The 22,889-nt window shown below is 45.9% G+C and overlaps 1 protein-coding gene across 1 annotated transcript in view; it reads right to left on the bottom strand.

Moving 5' to 3' along the window:
- Positions 1-905: 905 nt before the first annotated feature.
- Positions 906-22,889, bottom strand: part of PIWIL4 (piwi like RNA-mediated gene silencing 4) — a 313,719-nt gene continuing 291,735 nt past the window's right edge. Inside the window, exons 19-21 of the mRNA XM_068266824.1 lie at positions 17,087-17,212; positions 14,215-14,362; positions 906-1,404 (exon numbers count right to left, since the gene is read on the bottom strand). Of these exons, the coding sequence (XP_068122925.1) occupies positions 1,288-1,404; positions 14,215-14,362; positions 17,087-17,212 (391 nt within the window). The 3' untranslated portion in view covers positions 906-1,287. The remainder of the gene's footprint in view (positions 1,405-14,214; positions 14,363-17,086; positions 17,213-22,889) is intronic.

Genomic DNA, 22,889 nt, shown 5'->3' with positions numbered 1-22,889 from the left:
GCCTCTTACACGTAGCTGCAGCCAGCACGGAACTTTTTAAAGCTGGAGGGGAGCGGAGCACGGGGGAGGTCCGACCCCCCTCCCCGCCGCTAGGCCCAATACCCCCTTCCTGCCCGCTATCCCCTCCAGCTCGGGCGGCCCCCCACACCCACGGACGGGCGGGTGCCGCCCCCCCAGAAGTGCCGCCTGAGGCAAAAGTTTCACCCTGCCTCATGGGCGGGCCGGCCCTGGGGGTGAGCAAACTACAGCCTGGGGGCCGTACACAGCCTGCTTAGCTATTTCATCCGCCCCGCCAATGCTGGGCTGTATTGGATGCTGTAGATCTTGCCACCCTGCAGGTGAACTTGCATTGCGGGGCTCAATAGACACCACACCGGTCACCTCAAGGCTGCAGGAGTCCGTGGTTTCTGACAGAGCAGGACTAAGGGAGAATGGCATTTGAAGCCGGGCACTGGAGTCTATTTGTGTCTCCAGTGCTGGGCTTCGGGCACCATTTTTCCATAGCCCTACTCTGCCTGTTGGTGCAGGAGATTTTGCAGCAGATCTCGGGAACACATTATGTGTATTTTGTGGGGTAATGCTGCCGATTTTTCTTGCTATCTGATGGGGTCTGCCTGCAGTTCCTGTGTTGTTTGGTGCCAAAAGTACTGTTTGTGTGGGGAACTTTGTATAATTAACATTAGGGTCACTTTGCCTGTTTTTGGGAGAAAACTCAGGCCCACTGTCTTAGCGTTACATTAGTTAGCTCTTCCTACATTCTGTCATGGCCACACCCATTTTGCAAAAACACTCCTATTCTGGTCCAGCCCTTCAGTCAAACTTGAGAACCCCATGTGGCCTTCCAGTCAAAAAGTTTACCCACCCCTGGTTTAACTTCTGAATAAAAACCCTAGGCAATGTAAAAGAATTGAACAGTGATGCTTTATTTAAATAAGATAAGAAAACAGTTATAAAAAAATAAAAAAACTTTCCTCTAAAAAGTTTAAAACATAGATTATAAAAATATAACTGGTATGTGTGTTACAATTATTGCTATAAAATCTTTATATAAAAAAATGTTTAAAACATAGATGACAAAAACGTAATTGGCAAGTGTCTTAAGAGCCTTACCGTTCGTGTGTAGTGTGCTAAAAAAAGTGCTAATTCTCTAACATCCAAAAGGAAACAGTTGCTTTCCTTCTGTTAAAGGCTGTAGCTTAACAACAAAGGCTGCAGTAGTGAGCAGAACAGTTTCACCACTAGGCAGAAAAGGTGCAGAGACAGCTGATAGCATGTCCTCTTCAGTTCTTACAGGTAGAACAAAGTATCAGAAAGCTCCATACTTGGCTCGCGGTGAATGCTTTGGCCAACCAGGAAGGTGAGCTTATGGGCGTACTGGCACGGAGCTGGCACTCGGATCACTCCCTGCAAAGTGGAAAAAAATGGGCACAAATTGAAAGCTGCATGCAAGATTCATAAGCTTTTCTCAGAATTGATTGAAAGCAGACACGTGCCAGGCAGGACAAATATTGGGTATACAATAGAGAGATGGGAAATTCTTACGGTTTCTTCTTAAAGGACAACTGTAGGGAGAGGTATGTGGAGGCTGCCATATTTATTTTCTTTCAAAAAATACTAGCTGCCTGGCAGCCCTGCTTGTCTGTCTGGCTGCAGTAGTGTCTGAATAACACACCAGAAACAAGCATGCAGCTGATCTTGTCAGACCTGAGAATAATGTCAGAAACACCAGCTCTGATGCATGCTTGTTCTGGGGCAATGGCTAAATGTATTAAAGACAGAGGATCAACAGGATAGCCAGGTAACTGGTATTGCTTAAAAGGAAATAAATATGGCAGCCTCCATATACCTATCACTACAGTTGTCTTTTAAAGGGATCTGAGCAGTGATTTCCTAAAATATAAAAAACAAACTGTTGTAGGGGTGTAACAAGCAATACTTACCTTCGGGGAGCTGCTCCCCAGCTTTCCATCTGCAGCAAGCACTCCAGCATCTTCTACAGCCAGACCCAAAGGTCCCACAGAGCCTGTAGTGGTGTTGTGTGTTCCCGGCCACAAGGGGATGCGCAGTACTGCAGTGGAGGATTGAAGCTGAGGATCTGGCTTGAGAAGATGGAGGAGCAAATGACGGTAAGAAATGCTTGACCCCTCCCCCCAAAGGGAACCTGATGGTGAGAGGGATATGGAGCCTGACATGTTTCCTTTTAAATAATGCAGGCTGCCCCACTGATCCTCTCCCCCTAATACTTTAAGGCTAATTTCACACCAGGACGTTGCGTTAGAGGGGGCGTTAAGGTCGCATAACGTCCCCCTAACGCCAATAGGTGCACAGCCTTAGATGAAGCTTCCCCCCCCCCCCCCCCCCCCCCCCCGCGAGGCTCAAGGCCGTGCACCTATTGACGCCCACAGCTGCCTCCCCCTCACCCAGGTGCAAGCATCACTATATGCACTGACTTTGATCTTATGCAATGCCATGATCTTTCTATGCATTGTTTTATACTGCACAGCTGAATTTTTTATGTGTACTCTTGTTTAAATTAAACTATAGTGCCAGACCTTTTTTCTGCTTCTTGGAGATTACTGCATGGACTTTGCTTTTTCTCTTGAGCACATCGTTTCTATGGGTGACAGTACTGTTGGCAAACATCCACCCTGGGAGTTATCCCTTTTGTTAAACACAGCTAAGCCCGAGTGCCTGCCAGCTCTCTTGTCAAAATTGCAATCTGTAATTAACAAAATGTGTATTATGTAAATTGTCTATATACACACACGTGTGCTGTGTTATGTGTACCCAATTTTGCATTTCCTTGCTCATGCATATTTGCTGTGCTGTATGTGCCAAAAATAATTCCTTGTATGGCAACTCCGTACTTGGCGAATAAAATCTATTCTGTTTCTGAAATACATTTGGTAGCCTCCATATTCCGCATCTATCGCTTCAGCTGTCCTTTAAGTCAGAAACATCTGATCTGCATGCTTGTTCAAGGTCTATGGCTAAAAGTATTAGAGACAAAGGATCAGCAGGACAGCCAGGCAATCGGCATTATTAAAAAGAGAATAAATATGGCAGCCACCATATTCTCACTTCAAGGGTCTTTTAAAGAACAATTGCAACGAGAGGTATATGGAGGCTTCCATATTTATTTCATTTAAAGCAATAACAGTTGCCTGGCTGTCCTGCTGATCCTCTGAATCTAATACATTTAGCCATAGCCCCTGAACAAGCATGCATCATATCAGGTGTTTCTGACATTATTGTCAGCTCTGACAAGATTAGCTGCATGCTTGTTTCTACTGTTATTCAAACACTACTGCAGCCAAATAGATCAGCAGGGCTGCCGGGCAACTGGTATTGTTTAACAGGAAATAAATATGGCAGCCTCATCATACCTCTCACTTCAGTTGTCCTTTAAAGGGAAGGTTCAGGGAGGGTGGGGAAAAAATAAAAATCAATTTCCACTTACCTGGGGCTTCCTCCAGCCCGTGGCAGGCAGGAGGTGCCCTCGCCGCCGCTCCGCAGGCTCCCGGTGGGCTCCGGTGGCCGACCCGACCTGGCCAGGCCGGCTGCCAGGTCGGGCTCTTCTGCGCTCCAAGTCCTTGTACTTCTGCGTCCCACGCCGGCGCTCTGACGTCATCGGACGTCCGCCGGGTTGTACTGCGCATGCGCAGTAGTTCTGCGCATGCGCAGTACAGCCCGGCGGACGTCCGATGACGTCAGAGCGCCGGCGTGGGACGCAGAAGTTCCGGGCCTTGGAGCGCAGAAGAGCCCGACCTGGCAGCCGGCCTGGCCAGGTCGGGTCGGCCACCGGAGCCCACCGGGAGCCTGCGGAGCGGCGGCGAGGGCACCTCCTGCCTGCCACGGGCTGGAGGAAGCCCCAGGTAAGTGGAAATTGATTTTTATTTTTTCCCCACCCTCCCTGAACCTTCCCTTTAAAGAGACTCTGAAGCATCTGTAAAAACAGCTTTTTAGGTAATATACTACATGGGCATGCTTGCCCCAGCTAAAACGCCGCTATCCCGCGGCTGAACGAGGGGTTTTTACCCCCCAAATCCCGCCCTGCAAAATCCACAACCAACTTGGTCGTAGATTTTGGTGCTCCTGGAGGCAGAGCTTACGGCTGTAGCTCTGCCTCCATGCGCGTCCATCAGCGGCGGATCTCCACCTCTCCCCCGCCCCTCTCAGTGAAGGAAGACTGAGAGGGGCGGGGAGAGGCGGCGATCAGCGCTGATAGACGCGCTGAGAGGCAGGGCTGCGGCCATTAGCTCTGCTTCAACAGGAAGCGATCCCCGGACACCACGGAGGGGAATTGGAGGGTTTAGTCGCGGGAGGCATGCCCATGTACAATATAAGCTAAAAAGGCTGTTTTAAAGTCGCTTCAGACTCTCTTTAATATGGGTTTTTACGACCTGCTTGTTTCCTTATTTCCACCAGCAGAGGTCACTAAAGTATAGCAAACTGTTCATCTTTTATGCGTATATTCTGACAGAGCGACTATGAGTATCTATTCTAGTTAATTTAGAATATCTGTTCTTGATATTAAATCTCCAATACAGAGCCACGTCCTGCACATGAAATCCGGGATAATCTGCCAGCATCAGGAAATGCAGAATTACGCTGGCACAGAACAGCTTTATTGTCTGAGACAGATTACATTGTTCTTTCTGTAGGCGACGTGCACCTTGAGCCAGGAGAGAAGAAAAGGATCCAAATAAGAAATAAGACTGAATCCAATTACAACAGTCCGGGCCCTGTGCAGGAATGAATAGCCATTTATTTGTAATGTCTATTTCCTGTTTACACAAAATCCATCAGGATTTAAGCCTTCCTTCTACAAACAAAGTATTGATAAGGAACTGAGGCTTTCTGACAGTTAACCGTTTCTGCAGACCGGCGATAGGGACATAGGTATAGATCGAAATTTAGCGTTTAGCGTGAACGATGTGACAGCAGATTCGATCCCGGTGATCGAATCTGCTGTCGATCGGCGGGTAATCGGCTAGTGTATGGCCGGCTTAAAAGTGCCCACAGATTATGCGACTTGGCGGCCAATTGACTATTTTTAATTATAATTGAATCGTCTTAACCATTTATGCCTCCAGGACGTGCGCGCGCTCCCGCGGCCGATTGCGCGCGTGTACGCGCGCTCCCGGCCCGCGGTTCGTTAGCCAGGCAATCAGTGAATCGGGCTATGGTGCCCGATCACTGATTCCTCTCCCCTGCTGAAAAAGCGACAGCTTCTCTCGGAAGCTTTGCTTTTTCTGGCTTCATGCGTCCTTCTAAGCGTATGTTACGCTTAGAGTGACGTCATGTAAACAAACTCATGGCTGCCATCTTCTGGCCAAAAAGTAAAGCTACAACTAAATGTAAAAAAATAAATAAAAATGCACATATATTTACCCCAAACAAATACTATTTACATCCCACCCTCCCAAAAATACCCAAATAAAATGTTTAATATATAAAAAAAAAACACATTACAATTAAAAAAAAACAAAACATGTAAATATTTACCTAAGGGTCTAAACTTTTTAAATATCAATGTAAAGATGAAATAGTTCTATTTTTTTTTTTACTTTTAAACTTGTAAATAGTGATAGAGGCAAAACGGAAAAAATGCACCTTTATTTCCAAATTAAATATTGTCGCCATACATTGTGATAGGGACATAATTTAAATGGTGTAATAACCGGGACAGATGGGAAAATACAATACGTGAGTTTTAATTATGAAGGCATGTATTATTTTAAAACTATAATGGTTGAAAACTGAGAAATAATGATTTTTTTCCGTTTTTTTCTTATTCTTCCTGTCAAAATGCATTTACAGTAAAGTGGCTCTTAGCAAAATGTACCACCCAAAGAAAGCCTAATTGGTGGCGGAAAAAACAAGCTATAGATCAGTTCATTGTGATAAGTAGTGATAAAGTTATAGGCTAATGAATGGGAGGTGAACATTGCTCGGATGCATAAAGTGAAAACGACTGAAGGCTGAACTGGTTAAAATTGGTGCTGTCAAGAGCATTACCAATCAACGGTGCAACCAATGATTGCATGTATCGACTGGACATGCTGAAAAATCTTGGAGCGACATGCTCAATCACCCCGTGCAGTTATACATTACCCGTCACGCTACCCACCGCTGTGTCCACCATACATTTGCATTGTGGCCCCATGTGACTATTTGCATATAACACGTGGGGAGCGTGCATAAGTGATGTCACACAATATGCTCCACGTGTCATAATGCCGCCAACAACATGGGGGTGCAAATGCGGAAGTACGATTATGGTGGCAGCATGGATGGCCGCAGGTAAGTATAACTGCACAGGGGCACACAAAATATTAGGGGGACAGCGGCACAATACCGATTCCTAAGAGTGTCATTCTTAAATCGATCGGGAATTGGCCTGCGGTATATGGCCGCCGACAGATCTCTCTCCGATCAGAGAGAAATCAGTTTCTTGGTCGATCGGCTGCCAAACTCCATGTGTGGGTACCTTAAAGTGGATCCAAGATAAACTTTTACTCATTGCATAATTGAGCTTCTTTCATATAATTTATAGGGCATTACTCAAACCAAATACTTTTTTGTTTTGTTTTAATCCTCTAATTTCCTATAAACTAAACAAGCCTCACCCACAGCTTTTTCAGAGAGCCTTGGCACTATAGCAAGGGCTCATCGGAGCTCAGTCTGGGCGGGAGGAGGAGGAGGTTACTAGCCAGAGATTTCAGAGGCAGAGGGGAGGAGGAGAGCAGAGTGAATTTGTCACAGGCAGAGAGCTGGAGATGCTATCAGCTTTGCCTGTATGTAATGTTTACAAACAACATGGCTGCTCTCATTGTATCACAGGAAGAAATAATCATATTCTGTTGAAGCTGTTCGCAGCTAGATTTGCTGTGTAAACTATTTAAATTTTAGATAAGATATATAGACAAGTTACTTGTTATAGTTAGTTTTTCATATCGGATTTGCTTTAAACAGCAGGCTGAGAATGCTGTGATCTGATAGTACTACCGTAGCATCACCAACAAGATGGCAGCTGCCATAATGGTGGGAAACAGATTATTCGTTGTAGCGATTTACATTGCTACAGTGTCTCAGTCCATAAATCAATGATTGTTATTGTCTGTTAATTAGATGATTTGAAATGCATTATGAAGCACACTCAAGTATACCCGAGGCGACATGTGACATGAGGGGATAAACGTGTGTATGTACAGTGATAAACATTAATAGCCAGGCTGCCTTTTTTTTATTTTTATTTTGCTGCTTGAAATAGTTAAAGAGACTCTGTAACAAAATGTTAAGCCTTATTTCTTCTATCCTATAAGTTCCTATACCTGTTCTAATGTGGTCTGTGTTACTGCAGCCTTTTCTAGTTGCACAGTGGCTGTGTTATCTCTGTTATATGATCTAATCTTCTCTTTTCTGTTGGCTCTGTCAGCTGAGGCTGGAATGTGTGGAATGTGCTGCACTGCTTGTCATTGGCAGAAGCTATACACACCATCTCCAAGCTCTGTATGAGTCACAGACTGAGCTGCTCTCAGCCTATCACATGCTGGTTAGCAGCCATGTCTTTTGTTTGTAAACACTGCCTAAAACTGGCAATTACAAGCCAAGATTGCAGCAGGGAGTGGCAGAAACAGCACAGAGGGGCCCAGGAGAACATAATGAATAGAATGGTATGCTTTTTATTGTAAGAATTTTAGAGTACAGATTCTCTTTAAGGTGGCCATACATCACTTGACTTCATTGGATGACAGATGAAAATTGGTGCCCCAAGAGCATGCCCAATCGATGATGCAACCGATTTCAGGCCAAAATTGGTCACATGTATTGATCAAACATGCTGGTAGATTTCAGGTCAACATGCTTGATGGGGTGAGCAGTGGTAAGGAACGACAGGATAAGCAGGAAACGTGACAGAACCCCTGGTGCTGCACCCCTCCTTTACCTGTCCGCTGTCACCCGCCATGGTGCCCAACAGGTAAAGTATAAATGCACACGCGGGGAGCACATTTACACTAGGGGGGCAGTGACTGAGATGGACTCACAAAACCGATTCCTGAGAGATTTCATGCTGAAATCGATAGGGAATCGGCCTGCTGTGTATGGGCAGCCAACAGATCTCTCTGTAGTCGGATCCCTGCCTCATGGTCCAATCTGCCCATCATCACAAGATGCATGGGCGCCTTTAACCTTCAGGCATGCAAGTGACAGCTTCTGTCTTGTCGGTACCTTGTCTGGAATAAAGTCATCTTCACAGATAAGCAAATAACAGCCATAAACATTTTCCAGGCAGAATACAACATCTGAGGGAAAAAGGCATTGTTTATCTTATCAGTTTCTTTTCACCTCCGGTTCACTTTCAGGCTAAGTGCACACATAACAAAACATGAAAGGCTGTGCTTTATGTCATGTTTCATTTTATAGGAAAAAAGGAACCAGAGAGAACCGCCCACTTAGCTCCAGGACAGTGCCAGGACCAGGACAGCCACTCCAAACTCAGACCAAAACGAAAAGACGTCCGCACGATGTCCGTAAGATCAAGCTCCTTTATTTAGGGACGTATCCAAAAGGCAAGTCATCATACATCAGTGTGATGACTTTTGGATACGTCCATAAATAAAGGAGCTTGATCTTACAGACATGTTACATTTTATGTTGTGTGTGTGTTTTGTGCGTTTGCATTACCGGTTTTTACTGCAGATGCGTTTTGTGTGTGTTTTAAAGAGAAACTCCAACCAAGAATTTAACTTTATCCCAATCAGTAGCTGATACCCCCTTTAACATGAGAAATCTATTGCTTTTCATAAACAGACCATCAGGGGACGCTGTATGGCTGATATTGTGGTGAAACCCCTCCCACAAGAAGCTCTGGGACCGCGGTACTTTTGACAGTTTGCCACAATGTAACAAGGTTCACAGACAGGAAATAGCTGTTTACAGCTGTCTCCAACAGCCAAAACAGCTAGGAGCAGCTACATAACCTGCCCACAGTAACAATGTCACCATATAATACATGTCAGAATGTAAATCATGATGATCTGAATTGTTTACTGCACCGATGGTATGCAATGATGTGCCGAGATCCACTCTGGAGTAATAAGCATCTGCAGTCATATATCTCAAGATCCGCACCATCAGAAGAATGTTTATTAGTAGTTCAATCCATAAAAACACAAGTTAAAAAGTATGGGTACACATGTGAATGATAAACGCACAGGCGTTTCAGACCACCCCGGTCCTTCCTCAGATCATAATGGACCCACATTGTGGGTCCATTATGATCTGAGGAAGGACCGGGGTGGTCTGAAACGCCTGTGCGTCATCATTCACATGTGTACCCATACTTTTTAACTTGTGTTTTTATGGATTGAACTACCGTATATACTCGCATATAAGCCGACCCCCCAACTTTTCCCTGAAAAACCAGGGGAAAATGATTGACCCCCATATAAGCCAGGGGTAGGAAATGCTGGATTGGTGCAGCCCCCCAGTGTGTCCCAGTATAGCTAGTATAGTGCCCAGTATAGGTAGGTAGTGTCCAGTATAGCTAGTATAGTGCCCAGTATAGCTAGTAAAGTGCCCAGTATAGCCAGTAAAGTGCCCAGTATAGCCAGTATAGTGCCCAGTATGGGTAGGTAGTGCCTCAGTTTAGCTAGTATAGTGCCCAGTTTAGCTAGTATAGTGCCCCAGTATGGCTAGTATAGTGCCCCAGTATGGCTAGTAAAGTGCCCAGTTTAGCCAGTATAGTGCCCAGTATAGCGCCCAGTATGGGTAGGTAGTGCCTCAGTATAGCTAGTATAGTGCCCAGTTTAGCTAGTATAGTGCCCCAGTATGGCTAGTAAAGTGCCCAGTTTAGCCAGTATAGTGCCCAGTTTAGCCAGTATAGTGCCCAGTTTAGCTAGTATAGTGCCCAGTTTAGCCAGTATAGTGCCCAGTTTAGCTAGTATAGTGCCCAGTTTAGCTAGTATAGTGCCCAGTTTAGCTAGTATAGTGCCCCAGTATGGCTAGTAAAGTGCCCAGTTTAGCCCAGTTTAGCCAGTATAGTGCCCAGCATAGGTAGGTAGTGCTCCCCCCGCGCGGCCGCTGCTGCTATTACCTGCTTAGGCAGCGGCCGCTTCCTGATCCGCGTTCCCCTTCTGAACTTTCAGAGTGTATCACAGCAGCGCGCCCGGCGCGGCTCCCTGTATCGCCGTTACCAGGGGAACCGCTTTTCCTGCCCCCTGCATCGTCACAGCAGCAGCGCCGGGCGCGCTGCTGTGATACACTCTGAAAGTTCAGAAGGGGAACGCGGATTAGGAAGCGGCCGCTGCCTAAGCAGGTAATAGCAGCGGCGGCCGCGGGGGGAGCGGGGAGGGAGGGGGGAGCGGGGCGCGGACCACCCACCCACCCACCACTAGACCACCAGGGAAGACTCGCATACAAGCCGACCCCCCCAACTTTTGACCCCCTTTTTGGGGGTCAAAAATTCAGCTTGTATGCGAGTATATACGGTACTAATAAACATTCTTCTAATGGTGCGGATCTTGAGATATAAGTATGTAAATCATGGAGAGGAAAGATTTTACAATGAGCAAACACTGCCTAAATCATTTATACATAATTATTGTGAAAATGAAGCACTTTTTTTATTACACTATTTTCACTGGAGTTCCTCTTTAATGCGTTTGCATATGCGTTTTGTATGTGTTTTACAATTGCGTTTTATGCAAATTTATAGGAAGACAACAGAAAGCGGAAATACATCACTAAACTATTTTTCCCAAAAACGCATAGAAAAACACATGGAAAGCAAATGAAACAACAAAGCATACCATTGCGTTTCCATCGACTTTCATTACTGGTTCATAATGAATATTATGAAACAAAACCTGCGTTTTTAAAAACGCATGTTTCAAAACGCACAGAAAACGCATATGCGTTTTTTTTCCTGCGGCCCACAGACTTCCATTAGCAGCAAAAACACAGCAATTTCTGCAACGCTTGCGTTGCTCCTAAGTGTGCACCTAGCCGAAACAGAACTGTCATGCCTGTGCGCTCTGCTGTTTAAAATAAGATGTTATTATTAGTCAGTGTTTATCGATGACAGCTGTTCATAACGGTGATGAACCTCGTGAGTGTGGTGACTATAGCAATGTACAAATGTCACCATGACAGAAGCATCAAGGCAATCTTCTGCATCACTCAAGCATATGAACAGAAAACCAGCAGTAAAGTTAACAGAATGAACATCAATAAACAAATGCCCCAGCTAAAGCCAAGCTCAACGTTAACTTGACTTTGGCTTGTTTATAAGAATAGCAAGAGGTAAACGATTTTTGGCTATTACCCATGTAACTACCAAACCTATCTGTATGACTAGAGACCTCTGAATTTAGTTTTTTTTTTTTTTTTAAAGAAACTTCAGTGAAAATAATGTAATAAAAAAGTGCTTTATTTTTACAATTATGTATAAATGATTTAGTCAGTGTTCGCCCATTGTAAAATCCTTCCTCTCCCTGAGTTACATTCTGACATTTACCACATGGTGATATTATTTACTGCTGGCAGGTGATGTCAGTGAAAGCTTGCTGCTTGCTTTTTGGCAGTTGGACCCAGCTGTAAACAGCTGTAATTTCCCACAATGCAATGAGGTTCACAGACAGGAAACTGTCAGAACCATGGTCCTGACATCACACTGTGGGAGGGGTTTCACCACAATATCAGCCATACAGAGCCCCCTGATGATCCGTTTGTGAAAAGGAATAGATTTCTCACGGTAAAGGGGGTATCAGCTGCTGGTTGAGATGAAGTTCAATTCTTGGTCACGGTTCCTCTTTAACTTTCCGTTTCTATATAACAGTTGACAATTTACATCACTAAGGGCTCTTTTACATTAGGAGCTGATCCAAGTGTTTTGTGGGATCGCTCCTGGTTTGCGTTTAGAAAGGTGATATGAAAGTCTTTATGACTTTCATGTTAACTTTCACATTAGACGAAGCGTTCCAGAGCGTTACGTTACAATGCATCTGGGAGCCTCTTAACGTCCAGCAGCTACGTTTTACCGTCGGGTAAATTAGACAAGACAAATAACATATATGTCGTGCTTTTCTTCTGGCAGACTCAAAGCACCAGAGCTGCAGCCACTAGGACGCGCTCTATAGGCAGTAGCAGTGTTAGGGAGACTTGCCTAAGGTCTCCTACTGAATAGGTGTTGGCTTACTGAACAGACAGAGCCGAGATTTGAACCCTGGTCTCCTGCGTCAGAGCCCTTAACCATTACACTTCCAGCCACTTAGAACTACCGCCGCTTCACCGCAACTTGCCGATGTCACGCCGCAAGACGTTAACGCGTGCAGGAAATCGGCTCCTGCACATGTTCTCTGATGTGAAGAGCCCTGACAGCTGTACTTAAAACTTGTAATGAGAAGGAGGAGAAAAGATCAGTGCACTGTGAAAAGGAAGCAGGAAATTTGGGCACCTGCGGCTAATGCACCATTTGGGCGCTATAGGCGCTAATGCAAAATATTGGCTATTGGGCGCCAAAAGCAGAAATTTAAACGCCTGATAAATAGTGGGTGCTGGACCCATCCAACCGACATTTTTAGATTTGAAAATGATCATTTTGAAAATTATCGTTTTGAAATGTTTTTATCATTTTGAATTTCGTTTTGAGAATCTTATTTTGTAAATTATCATTTTTAAATGTATTCTCTTAGAAATATATATATATTTTTAGGGTTACCGTGTTTCCCCGAAAATAAGACAGTCTTATATTAATTTTCCATTCAAAATATGTGCTAGGGCTTATTTTCAGGGGGGTCTTATATTTTGTGGGGGTAGCCAGATTCCCCCTGTGTATATAGGCAGATCCCCCTAAGTGTATATAGGAAGATTTCCCCCCCCTCGCCTCCTTGCTTTACCTCCTTTGTGCCAGCTCCTGTCCCCCTCCTTAAGAAAGTTGGATCCCCTTGCGGTTTATGCCAAGCATAATGCAAACTGCAGATCAGCGGCGAAGGCAGCTAATGTAGTCCAGTAAGCGCTGCCGTATACAGGAAGTGATCTATGTTTATTTCCTGTACAGGGCGGCGCTGTAACTGGGCTACATGAGCTGACGTTACTGCTGAACGGAGAAGGACCCTAGCGCCCACTGTGACTAGGGCTTATTTTAGCAGGATGTCTTATATTTCGAGTATGCTGGAAATATGGGCTAGGACTTATTTTAAGGGGATGTCTTAAATTTGGGGAAACACGGTAGGTGTCAGGGCAAGCAAATGCAGATCAGGTTAGCTGCATGCTTGTTTCTCGTGTGATTCAGACACTGCTGCAGCCAAAAAGATCAGCAGGGCTGCCAGGCAACTGCTATTGTTTAAAAGGAAATTAATATGGCAGCCTCTATATTCTTCTCACTTTAACCACTTCCGGATACCGGGTGGTTTTGCTGATCGGTGCTGCGTGGGCTCTCCAGCCCGCAGTACCGATCAGCTAGCAGCCAGGCCGATCAGACTTCCCCCCTTTTTTCCCCACTAGGGGGATGTCCTGCTGGGGGGGTCTGATCGCCGCCGGCTGCTTGCGCTTGCGGGGGGGGCTCTCTTCAAAGCCCCCTCCGCAGCGCTTCCTGGCCGCCTTCCCCTTCCCTCCCTCTACCTCCCCCTGTGAGCGGCGCAGGACGGAATTCCGTCCTGCGCCTGATGGGATAGGCTTCAGCCTATCAGGTGCCGGCGGTCCCCGGCCAATCAGAGGCCGGGGATCGCCGATCTCCGCCACGGCGCTGCTGCGCAGCAGCGCCGTATACATGTAAACACCGGGGAAGATCTTCCCCGTGTGTTTACATTTACCCTGCGAGCCACGATCGGCGGCTCGCAGGGTGTTCACGGAGACACCCTCCGTGAACTGACATGGAAAGGCCGCTCATACGAGCGGCCGTTTCCATGCAATCCACTTCAGGATTCAGGGGCGTAGTTAAGCGTACGCCGAATCCTGAAGTGGTTAAAGGAGCCTTTAATGGGCTTGTCCAAATTGTTTTTTCAGCAACAATAATGCCTGGTACACAATTTCAAGTCAGATAGTCAGGTTATTAATCTGACATGAAATTGCACGGTGTGTACCAGACATAAGTAAGTCTCAGTTGCCTCAGTTGTGCATGATATGGTGCAATGAATAATTAGTGGGTGGCCTGTAGTCATGGCGCTGCAGGCGGAGTATTCACCATTAGGAGTATAAGCTACTCACCGGCCAGTTGAAGTACAGGTGACACATCTTGTAGGTCAGGCGCTGCAGATGGTCGGGCTTCAGGCAGTTGGAGTCGTAGAGCACGTTGTAGTAGGTGGGGTTCACTGTTCCCTGCCGAGCATTCTGGCTTATCAGGAAGAAGTCATACCTGGGAGACAACGTCTTACATCAGGCTCAGCATGTGCAAGGGGGGACGGGACTGACAGCAGCAATGCTCAGCATGTGAGGGGGGGGGGGGGGGGGGGGACTGACAGCAGCAATGCTCAGCATGTGAGGGGGGGGGGACTGACAGCAGCAATGCTCAGCATGTGAGGGGGACTGACAGTAGCAATGCTCAGCATGTGCAGGTGGGGAACTGACAGTAGGAATGCTTAGCATGTGCAGGTGGGGAACTGACAGCAGCAATGCTCAGCATGTGAGGGGGGGGGGGGGGACTGACAGCAGCAATGCTCAGCATGTGAGGGGGACTGACCGCAGCAATGCTTAGCATGTGCAGGTGGGGAACTGACAGTAGCAATGCTTAGCATGTGCAGGTGGGGAACTGACAGCAGCAATGCTCAGCATGTGCAGGTGGGGAGCTGACAGCAGCAATGCTTAGCATGTGCAGGTGGGGAACTGACAGCAGCAATGCTCAGCATGTGCAGGTGGGGAACTGACAGCAGCAATGCTCAGCATGTGCAGGTGGGGAACTGACAGCAGCAATGCTTAGCATGTGCAGGTGGGGAGCTGACAGCAGTAATGCTTAGCATGTGCAGGTGGGGAGCTGACAGCAGCAATACTTAGCATGTGCAGGTGGGGAGCTGACCGCAGCAATGCTTAGCATATGTAGGTGGGGAACTGACAGCAGCAATGCTCAGCATGTGCAGGTGGAGAACTGACAGCAGCAATGCTCAGCATGTGCAGGTGGGGAGCTGACCGTAGCAATGCTTAGCATGTGCAGGTGGGGAACTGACAGCAGCAATGCTTAGCATGTGCAGGTGGGGAACTGACAGCAGCAATGCTTAGCATGTGCAGGTGGGGAGCTGACAGTAGCAATGCTCAGCATGTGCAGGTGGGGAACTGACAGTAGCAATGCTTAGCATGTGCAGGTGGGGAACTGACAGCAGCAATGCTTAGCATGTGCAGGTGGGGAGCTGACAGCAGCAGTACTTAGCATGTGCAGGTGGGGAGCTGACAGCAGCAATGCTCAGCATGTGCAGGTGGGGAGCTGCCAGCAGCAATGCTCAGCATGTGCAGGTGGGGAGCTGACAGTAGCAATGCTTAGCATGTGTAGGTGGGGAGCTGACAGCAGCAATGCTTAGCATATGTAGGTGGGGAACTGACCGCAGCAATGCTCAGCATGTGCAGGTGGAGAACTGACAGCAGCAATGCTCAGCATGTGCAGGTGGGGAGCTGACCGTAGCAATGCTCAGCATGTGCAGGTGGGAAACTGACAGTAGCAATGCTTAGCATATGTAGGTGGGGAACTGACAGCAGCAATGCTCAGCATGTGCAGGTGGGGAACTGACAGCAGCAATGCTCAGCATGTGCAGGTGGGAAACTGACAGTAGCAATGCTCAGCACGTGCAGGTGGGGAGCTAGCAGCAGCAATGCTTAGCATATGTAAGTGGGGAACTGACAGCAGCAATGCTTAGCATGTGCAGGTGGGGAACTGACAGCAGCAATGCTTAGCATGTGCAGGTGGAGAACTGACAGTAGCAATGCTTAGCCTGTGCAGGTGGGGAACTGACAGCAGCAATGCTCAGCACGTGCAGGTGGGGAACTGACAGTAGCAATGCTCAGCATGTGCAGGTGGGGAACTGACAGCAGCGATGCTCAGCATGTGCAGGTGGGGAACTGACAGCAGCAATGCTTAGCATGTGCAGGTGGGGAACTGACAGCAGCAATGCTCAGCATGTGCAGGTGGGGAACTGACAGCAGCGATGCTCAGCATGTGCAGGTGGGGAACTGACAGCAGCAATGCTTAGCATGTGCAGGTGGGGAACTGACAGCAGCAATGCTCAGCATGTGCAGGTGGGGAACTGACAGCAGCAATGCTCAGCCTGTGCAGGTGGGGAACTGACAGCAGCAATGCTCAGCATGTGCAGGTGGGGAACTGACAGCAGCAATGCTTAGCATGTGCAGGTAGGGAACTGACAGCAGCAATGCTCAGCATGTGCAGTTGGGAAACAATAAAGACCACTTCAGCTGGAAAAAAACAGCGTGTATACAGCTGCTAAAGATTCAGCATGCCAGACCTTTAGTGATCCCTGACGCCCAATTGCATTGTTCTCCTCCCTCCCCCACTGAAATCTGCTCCGTCACGTGCCGCTCTTTCTCCCTTGTCCCCCATACTTTGCATCAGACACATTGCTAGGCAGGAGGTTGATGACATGTATAGTGTTAGCAGAGTTCTTTTGTCCAAGAGATCGTGTACCGACCCTTGCCGAACGTCAAAGACGCTAGGCCTAGGTGTTACAGATAGCAAATGAGATGCTAATCATTTTGGCTCGCATGCAGAGTTCATGCAAATTGTAAGCAGCTGACCCAATGCACTTCCTGATGATTTTTATTGGCCAGATTCTAAACTGCATACAATTTGCATGCACTCCAAAAGCATCTCACCGACAGTCTTCACTAAGCATAAACTACAGTGTTTTTAATACAATGTTAATTTTCACCAAAACATAATCTATTAATAACATAGGGTATTTCATATCGATATTTGAAAATAGGAATCAGGCATTGATTAGTAATGCCTTATACAGGAAGTGCTGCCCCCTGCACAGGAGGTGGGCTATAGCAGGACACCCACAACGTTCTGATTCTGATCCAGAGAGAGAGCCACCATTTCAGACGGCAGTATGTAGAGGAGACGGCTTTCTTAACTCACCATTCAGGCCTTGTAGCCACAGTGTCCACAATGGTGCCTAAGGGTGGGTTCTGCAGGCCCCGGCTAGATTCACCAAAGAACCTGGTGGTGCATCTCTTCCTCACCACAACCACTGATAGCCTAGGACTGGGAAAATAAATACAGCCATGGGTTAGAGGATCAAACTATATCACAACCTCCTTGTCAGATGTTATTATTAGTGTGTATTTCAGTATATAATGTGTATGTTATTATTAGTGTGTATTGTATTATTAGTGTAGATATTATTATTCATGTCTATTTATTTAGCACTGACATCTTCTGCAGCACATTACAGAGTACATAGTCATGTCACTGCAATAGTAGTACAGAGTTGCCAACAGGGTAAAAACAATATTTCTGTAAAATGGATAACATAATAATAAGTTTTAAGCAAAAATCAGGCTCCAGGCTACATACCGGACCGTACTGGTGATATGCTCCTATTTATTGCCTGAGGAAGTGGGATATACCCACGAAACGCGTTGCACCTTGTTCGGAGAATATAAATAAACTGATTTTTGCTTAAAACAGCAATTTTTTGTGTCTGTTTTAGAGGGCCACCGCTACCTACTTCATTTTATCCATTTTACAGAAATAGAGTTTTTACCCTGTTGGCGCCTCTGTACTACTTTTGCAGTTGTTTCCACCCCTGGTGGAGGGGAATTCTTCCTTTTTCCCGATCTACAGAGAGCGACTTCTTAATCCTGAGTGGGGACAGGTCTAATCTCCTCACCTGCCTTCATAGTGGTTACCTGGACGGTAACCCTTGTTTGTGAGTATAACCTACATATACTTACCTTCCATACCCAATTTACAGTACATACTACACTATACTGGGCTCTCTGCATCTTCCCTTATATTTTGACATAGTCACGTCACTGACTGTCCTTAGCGGAGCTCACAATCGATTTTCTCTATCAAAGTCATAGCGTAATGTCCTCCCATATTATTATTATTATGTATTTATATAGCACTGACATCTTCAGCAGTACTTAACAGAGTTCATAGCCAAGTCACTGACTGTCCTCAGAGGAGCTCATCGGCTAACCTCTACCTTAGTCATAGCCTAATTCCCTATCATATTATGTATTTATAGAGCACTGACGTCTTCTGCAGCATGTTACAGAGTACATAGTCATGTCACTGACTTTCCTCAGAGGAGCTCACAATCTAATCCCTACCTAATGTCCTACCATATTATTATTATGTGTTTATATAGCATTGACACCTTCTGCAGCATGTTACAGAGTACATAGTCATGTCACTGACTGTTCTCAGAGGAGCTCACAATCTAATCCGTACCTAATGTCCTACCATATTATTATTATGTGTTTATATAGCATTGACACCTTCTGCAGCACGTTACAGAGTACATAATCATGTCACTGGCCTCAATTCACGGAGCTTTATCAAACACTTTATCAAACGTTTGATAATTTACCTCATGGGTAAAATCTAATTTTGAATTCACTAAGGTGTTATAGATTTATTGATCATTTAATCGATAAAACATTCGATAAATCTATAACACCTTAGTGAATTCAAAATTAGATATTACCCATGAGGAAAATTATTAAACGTTTGATAAAGTGTTTGATAAAGCTCCGTGAATTGAGTCCAGTTGTCCCTCACCGTACAGTAAGTAATCTAAAGGTGGCCATCAACAATCCAAATCCCAGAACAAATGACTGTCCGATTCGATCACTACGATAGATCGGAACCGATCATTCAAGCCCACCAACACAGGAAAATGATAAGCAATCCAATCAGACTAAAAGAATTGTTCCAAAACAATCAATAGAGTGATCGACAAAACGATGAATAGAGTGATTGTTTGTCATTGTTTATCTGGTAATAAAGTGATGATCAGGCTGACTGCGGTATTTATACATATTGCCAGGATTTGTTGGCGATCATGCAGACAATAATTTTCTTTTTAGCTTATTGCACTTTTAAGAAAGTGGCAACTCTGACAAACTGCATTACAGTAGATGAGCAGAATTAAAGCTATTTGTCTACCAAACAGGTAGTCCAAGCCCTTTTATGAAGTCTAACAAGGCATACAGCAAGTACCACGACCTTTAGCAAATCACCACAGTTTCTGCAATAGGCAGCTGTATTTGATGAGACAACATGATTGTTCTCAAGAAAAAAAGTAAAGACAAAGGTTATACAAAAATGCAATTTAAACAGAGGCATGTAAACAATCACAATATAACATATGCAAATTAACATTTGGAATAGAATGTAATCATAAACACAAGTGCCCATAAAAAAGTACCAGCAACACACCACTAGGTGGCAGTCACGTGCTAGCAAGTAAATCGGATCTCAGTTTCATACAGTCTGAAGTGATTAACTAAAGGTGACATGTAGTGAAGGGAAACTGTGCTTGCATCAAGTATCTAATTATATAGAGGGCACATTAAGCCAAAAGTAACTTCTCTGCATACAATTGGATGCCTGATGAGAACTCAGGTCCACTTCACTGCAAATCCCACTTAGTAAATCACCTCCCTGGGGCTGTAGGTTAGGCCTCTCAGTGTCAGGCTTGTAAGGAGTGCATACCTGAGTTGTGAAGAAGCTCTATCAGACTTTGAGGCCTCGTAATAAAAGTAAATGGCTTTAGGTGGAAGCTATGCTCCCGGATTTGCCTAACTTTGCTACAATTTGCTGATCATGTTAGCAGCAATTCCTTAAAGTGGATCCGAATGAAAAAGTAACTATAACAAATAACTTGTCTATATAATCTTATCTAAAGTTTAGATAGTTTACAGAGCAAATCTAGCTGCAAACAGCTGTAAAAGTTTATGATTATTTATTCCTGTGATACAATGAGGGCAGCCATGTTCTCTTTGTCACATTGTGACAGGCCTGAGGGCTGGAGATGCTATCAGCTTGCCTGCGTGTAAATTCAGTCCCCTCTCCTCCTCCCCTCTGCCTCTGAAATCAATGGCTAGTATCCTCCTCCTCCTGCCCAGACTGAGCTCCCATAAGCCCTTGCTACAGTGCCGAGGCACTGGAGAAGCTGTGGGTGAGGCTTGTTTAGTTTATAGGGAATTAAGAGTAGAAAAACAAAACAAAAAAAGTATTTGGCTGGAGGAATTCCCTATAAACTATATGAAAGGAACACAATTATGCAATGAGTAAAAGTTTATCTCGGATCCACTTTAACCCACTAACAGCTTAAATGGCGTTATCTCGTGTGAGATAAGTGCTCTGCTTTTGACCTCAGTTGGCAGAACTGATTGTGCTGTAAATTCTTGGAAGGCTTTGATCTCTCTTTACTAGCTGTAAATATAGAAACTGAAAGCAGAAGTCCTCTGTTATTGTCTCACACTTCCCTCTAGTGACAAGTGGCCATAAATACACATTACAGCTGTACTAATTAAGAGCAAGGAAATGTAACAAATAAGAAATAAAAAATGTGCTAAAATAAATTGGCCTGGAGCACTTGCAAGCCGCTAAATAAATGGGCTGCTGAAGAGTTAAAGGGGACCCGAACTCTTGCACAGCACACAATGAAAGGTCCATATTCCACATATAGTTGCTAAAGAAATTCACTGTTCTGTGTTTGTTTAGACAGATCAAAGTGTCTCATCAGTTCTTATCAGCAACTGTGAATGGACTGCAGGAGCTCTGCCAAGGCAGATCTGTATTTATTGGGCTTAACCCATTTAGTACTCCCTGTAAAAGTGAAACCAGGTTAAAACTTTGTCTTTTTTGGAGGGGAGGGGGGTGTTAGGATTTCCATAAATTGTACCAAAAAAAGGTTGTTGTTTTTTTTCCCTCACACAAAGGTTATAATGCTGTGGCTAATCTTTTAGAGCTGAGAGGAAGTTCTGAGTTTAGTTCCACCTTAAAGAGAACCCGAGGTGGGTTTGTGAAACCCTATTAGGACACAGTGGCATATTGTGTGTACTGTGACCAGCCTCTGTGTCCTTCCATAGTACCTCCATAACCCCCCCCCCCCACGCTCTGCTGTCCCCCCTTACAAAAAGCGCCAGGCTAGCGACACGCAGATAGTCGCTAGCCTGGTATTTACCTTCAGGCTGCCACTCACCGCCGCTCCCCCGCCTCCTGTATAGCGCGGCTTCTGTGTCCTTCACCTCCCCACCTCTGTAACCGATTGGAGGAAGCTTACAGAGGCGAGGAGGGGAAGGACACAGGCGGGGAGCCACGCTATACAGGAAGCGGGGGAGCGGCGGTGAGTGGCAGCCTGAAGGTAAATACCAGGCTAGCGACTATCTGCGTGTTGCTAGCCCGCCGCTTTTTATAAGGGGGGACAGCAGAATGCAAGGGGGGGGGGGGGGGAGAGGCGGCTGGAGGTACTATGGAAGGACACAGAGGCTGGTCACAGTACACACAATATGCCACTGTGTCCTAATAGGGTGTCACAAACCCACCTCGGGTTCTCTTTAAGCTGTAATTCAAAGGCCAGAGAATTACATGTATGCTGAAAGAGATCAAGAGATAAACAGCAAATAGCATTCTTTTTTACATATTGGAACAGGCATCTTATGTCTTTATTCACTTTTGTATGCTGTTTCCATGATTATTTTGGTGACTTTGAATGAATGGTTTAGGCATCATTTATATTATTTGTACATTTAACTTGTCCACTGAAATCATTGCACAGCCAGAAGACAATATTCACACTGTTTACAATGTAGACTTTTAAAGCATTTAACCACTTAAGTCACTTCAGGACCAGAGACTGCCGGATACCGATGAATCGCCCCACATACCCGCCGCAACCGCCATCCACGCTGCACACCAGGAATCTCAGCCACCCACTCTGTAGTCTCTTATGAAGGCAGAGCTCTGAGAGCTGGTCAGGAGCTTTCGTGTTCATTGGCTCCTGACCATGTGATCAGTGTAAGCCAATGGGAGTTGCTTACATTGATCGACAGGGTCAGAAGCCAATGAAATCGGCTCCTAACCTGCTCACAGGGCTCTGCTGTCATAGAGACGGTAGGGCGAGTGAGCTGCGGGGGGCAGAGAGCAACGAGATTGTTGGAAGTGGTGAAAACGTGCGGCGGTGGTGTAGTAAAGTCTATGCCCAGGCAGGTATTAGGGCATCTAAACAGGGCACAGATTTCAATCACTGCCATCCGTAAGCAGTTAATGAATCAACCATATACAAAGCAAACTAGTCTTTGTACTAGCTGTACTTGTTGTACACATAAGAACATCTTATCAAGAAACCGCTCAGAAACATTTTGGCAGTACTTTTTCATTTAGTTTTTCAACTGCAAAGTGCTGAAAAGTTATTTTAAACAGAAGATGAAAAATGATCCCCCTAGGACAGCGGTTCCCAACGCATGTGAATGTGTCTCGGCAGCCGCTGGTACGTGTTGCCGCAGTTTCCGTGTCCCAGTTCTGGCTCCTATTTAGCCTCTCAACTGCTGCTGTAACTTTTCCTCTGCATTCTGTCCCTCTTCTCTCCTCTGCTCTGTCCCTTGCGATTGGCTGCACGCTAGTTCTCAGGCACTCTCTCAGCTGCTCACTCGGGTTCCCTTACATCCCAGGCGTGACGTCACTCCCAGGATGCAGCGCACAGCTGTCAGTGCAGGAAGATGGCGGAGGGTGGAGTGGTGGATCTGGAGTCTCAGAGAGCAGAAGTGTCAGCGCTGCTGAAGACCCCGCTGTGGAGAGGGGACACTTGGTGAGTGGACTGCGGCCAGGAAGGGAGCGGGATGGGCGATGGGGTTCGGATGGGAGGCTGCATGGTGTTGCTTACGGGCTCAGGAAGGTGGCTGACACCGGGAAACATCTGTAT

The sequence above is a fragment of the Hyperolius riggenbachi genome, chromosome 2 (genome assembly GCF_040937935.1).
Source record: "Hyperolius riggenbachi isolate aHypRig1 chromosome 2, aHypRig1.pri, whole genome shotgun sequence".
NCBI lineage: Eukaryota > Metazoa > Chordata > Amphibia > Anura > Hyperoliidae > Hyperolius > Hyperolius riggenbachi.
The sequence above is the reverse complement of the archived record's forward strand: the minus strand, read 5'-3'. Positions and strand labels throughout refer to the sequence as shown.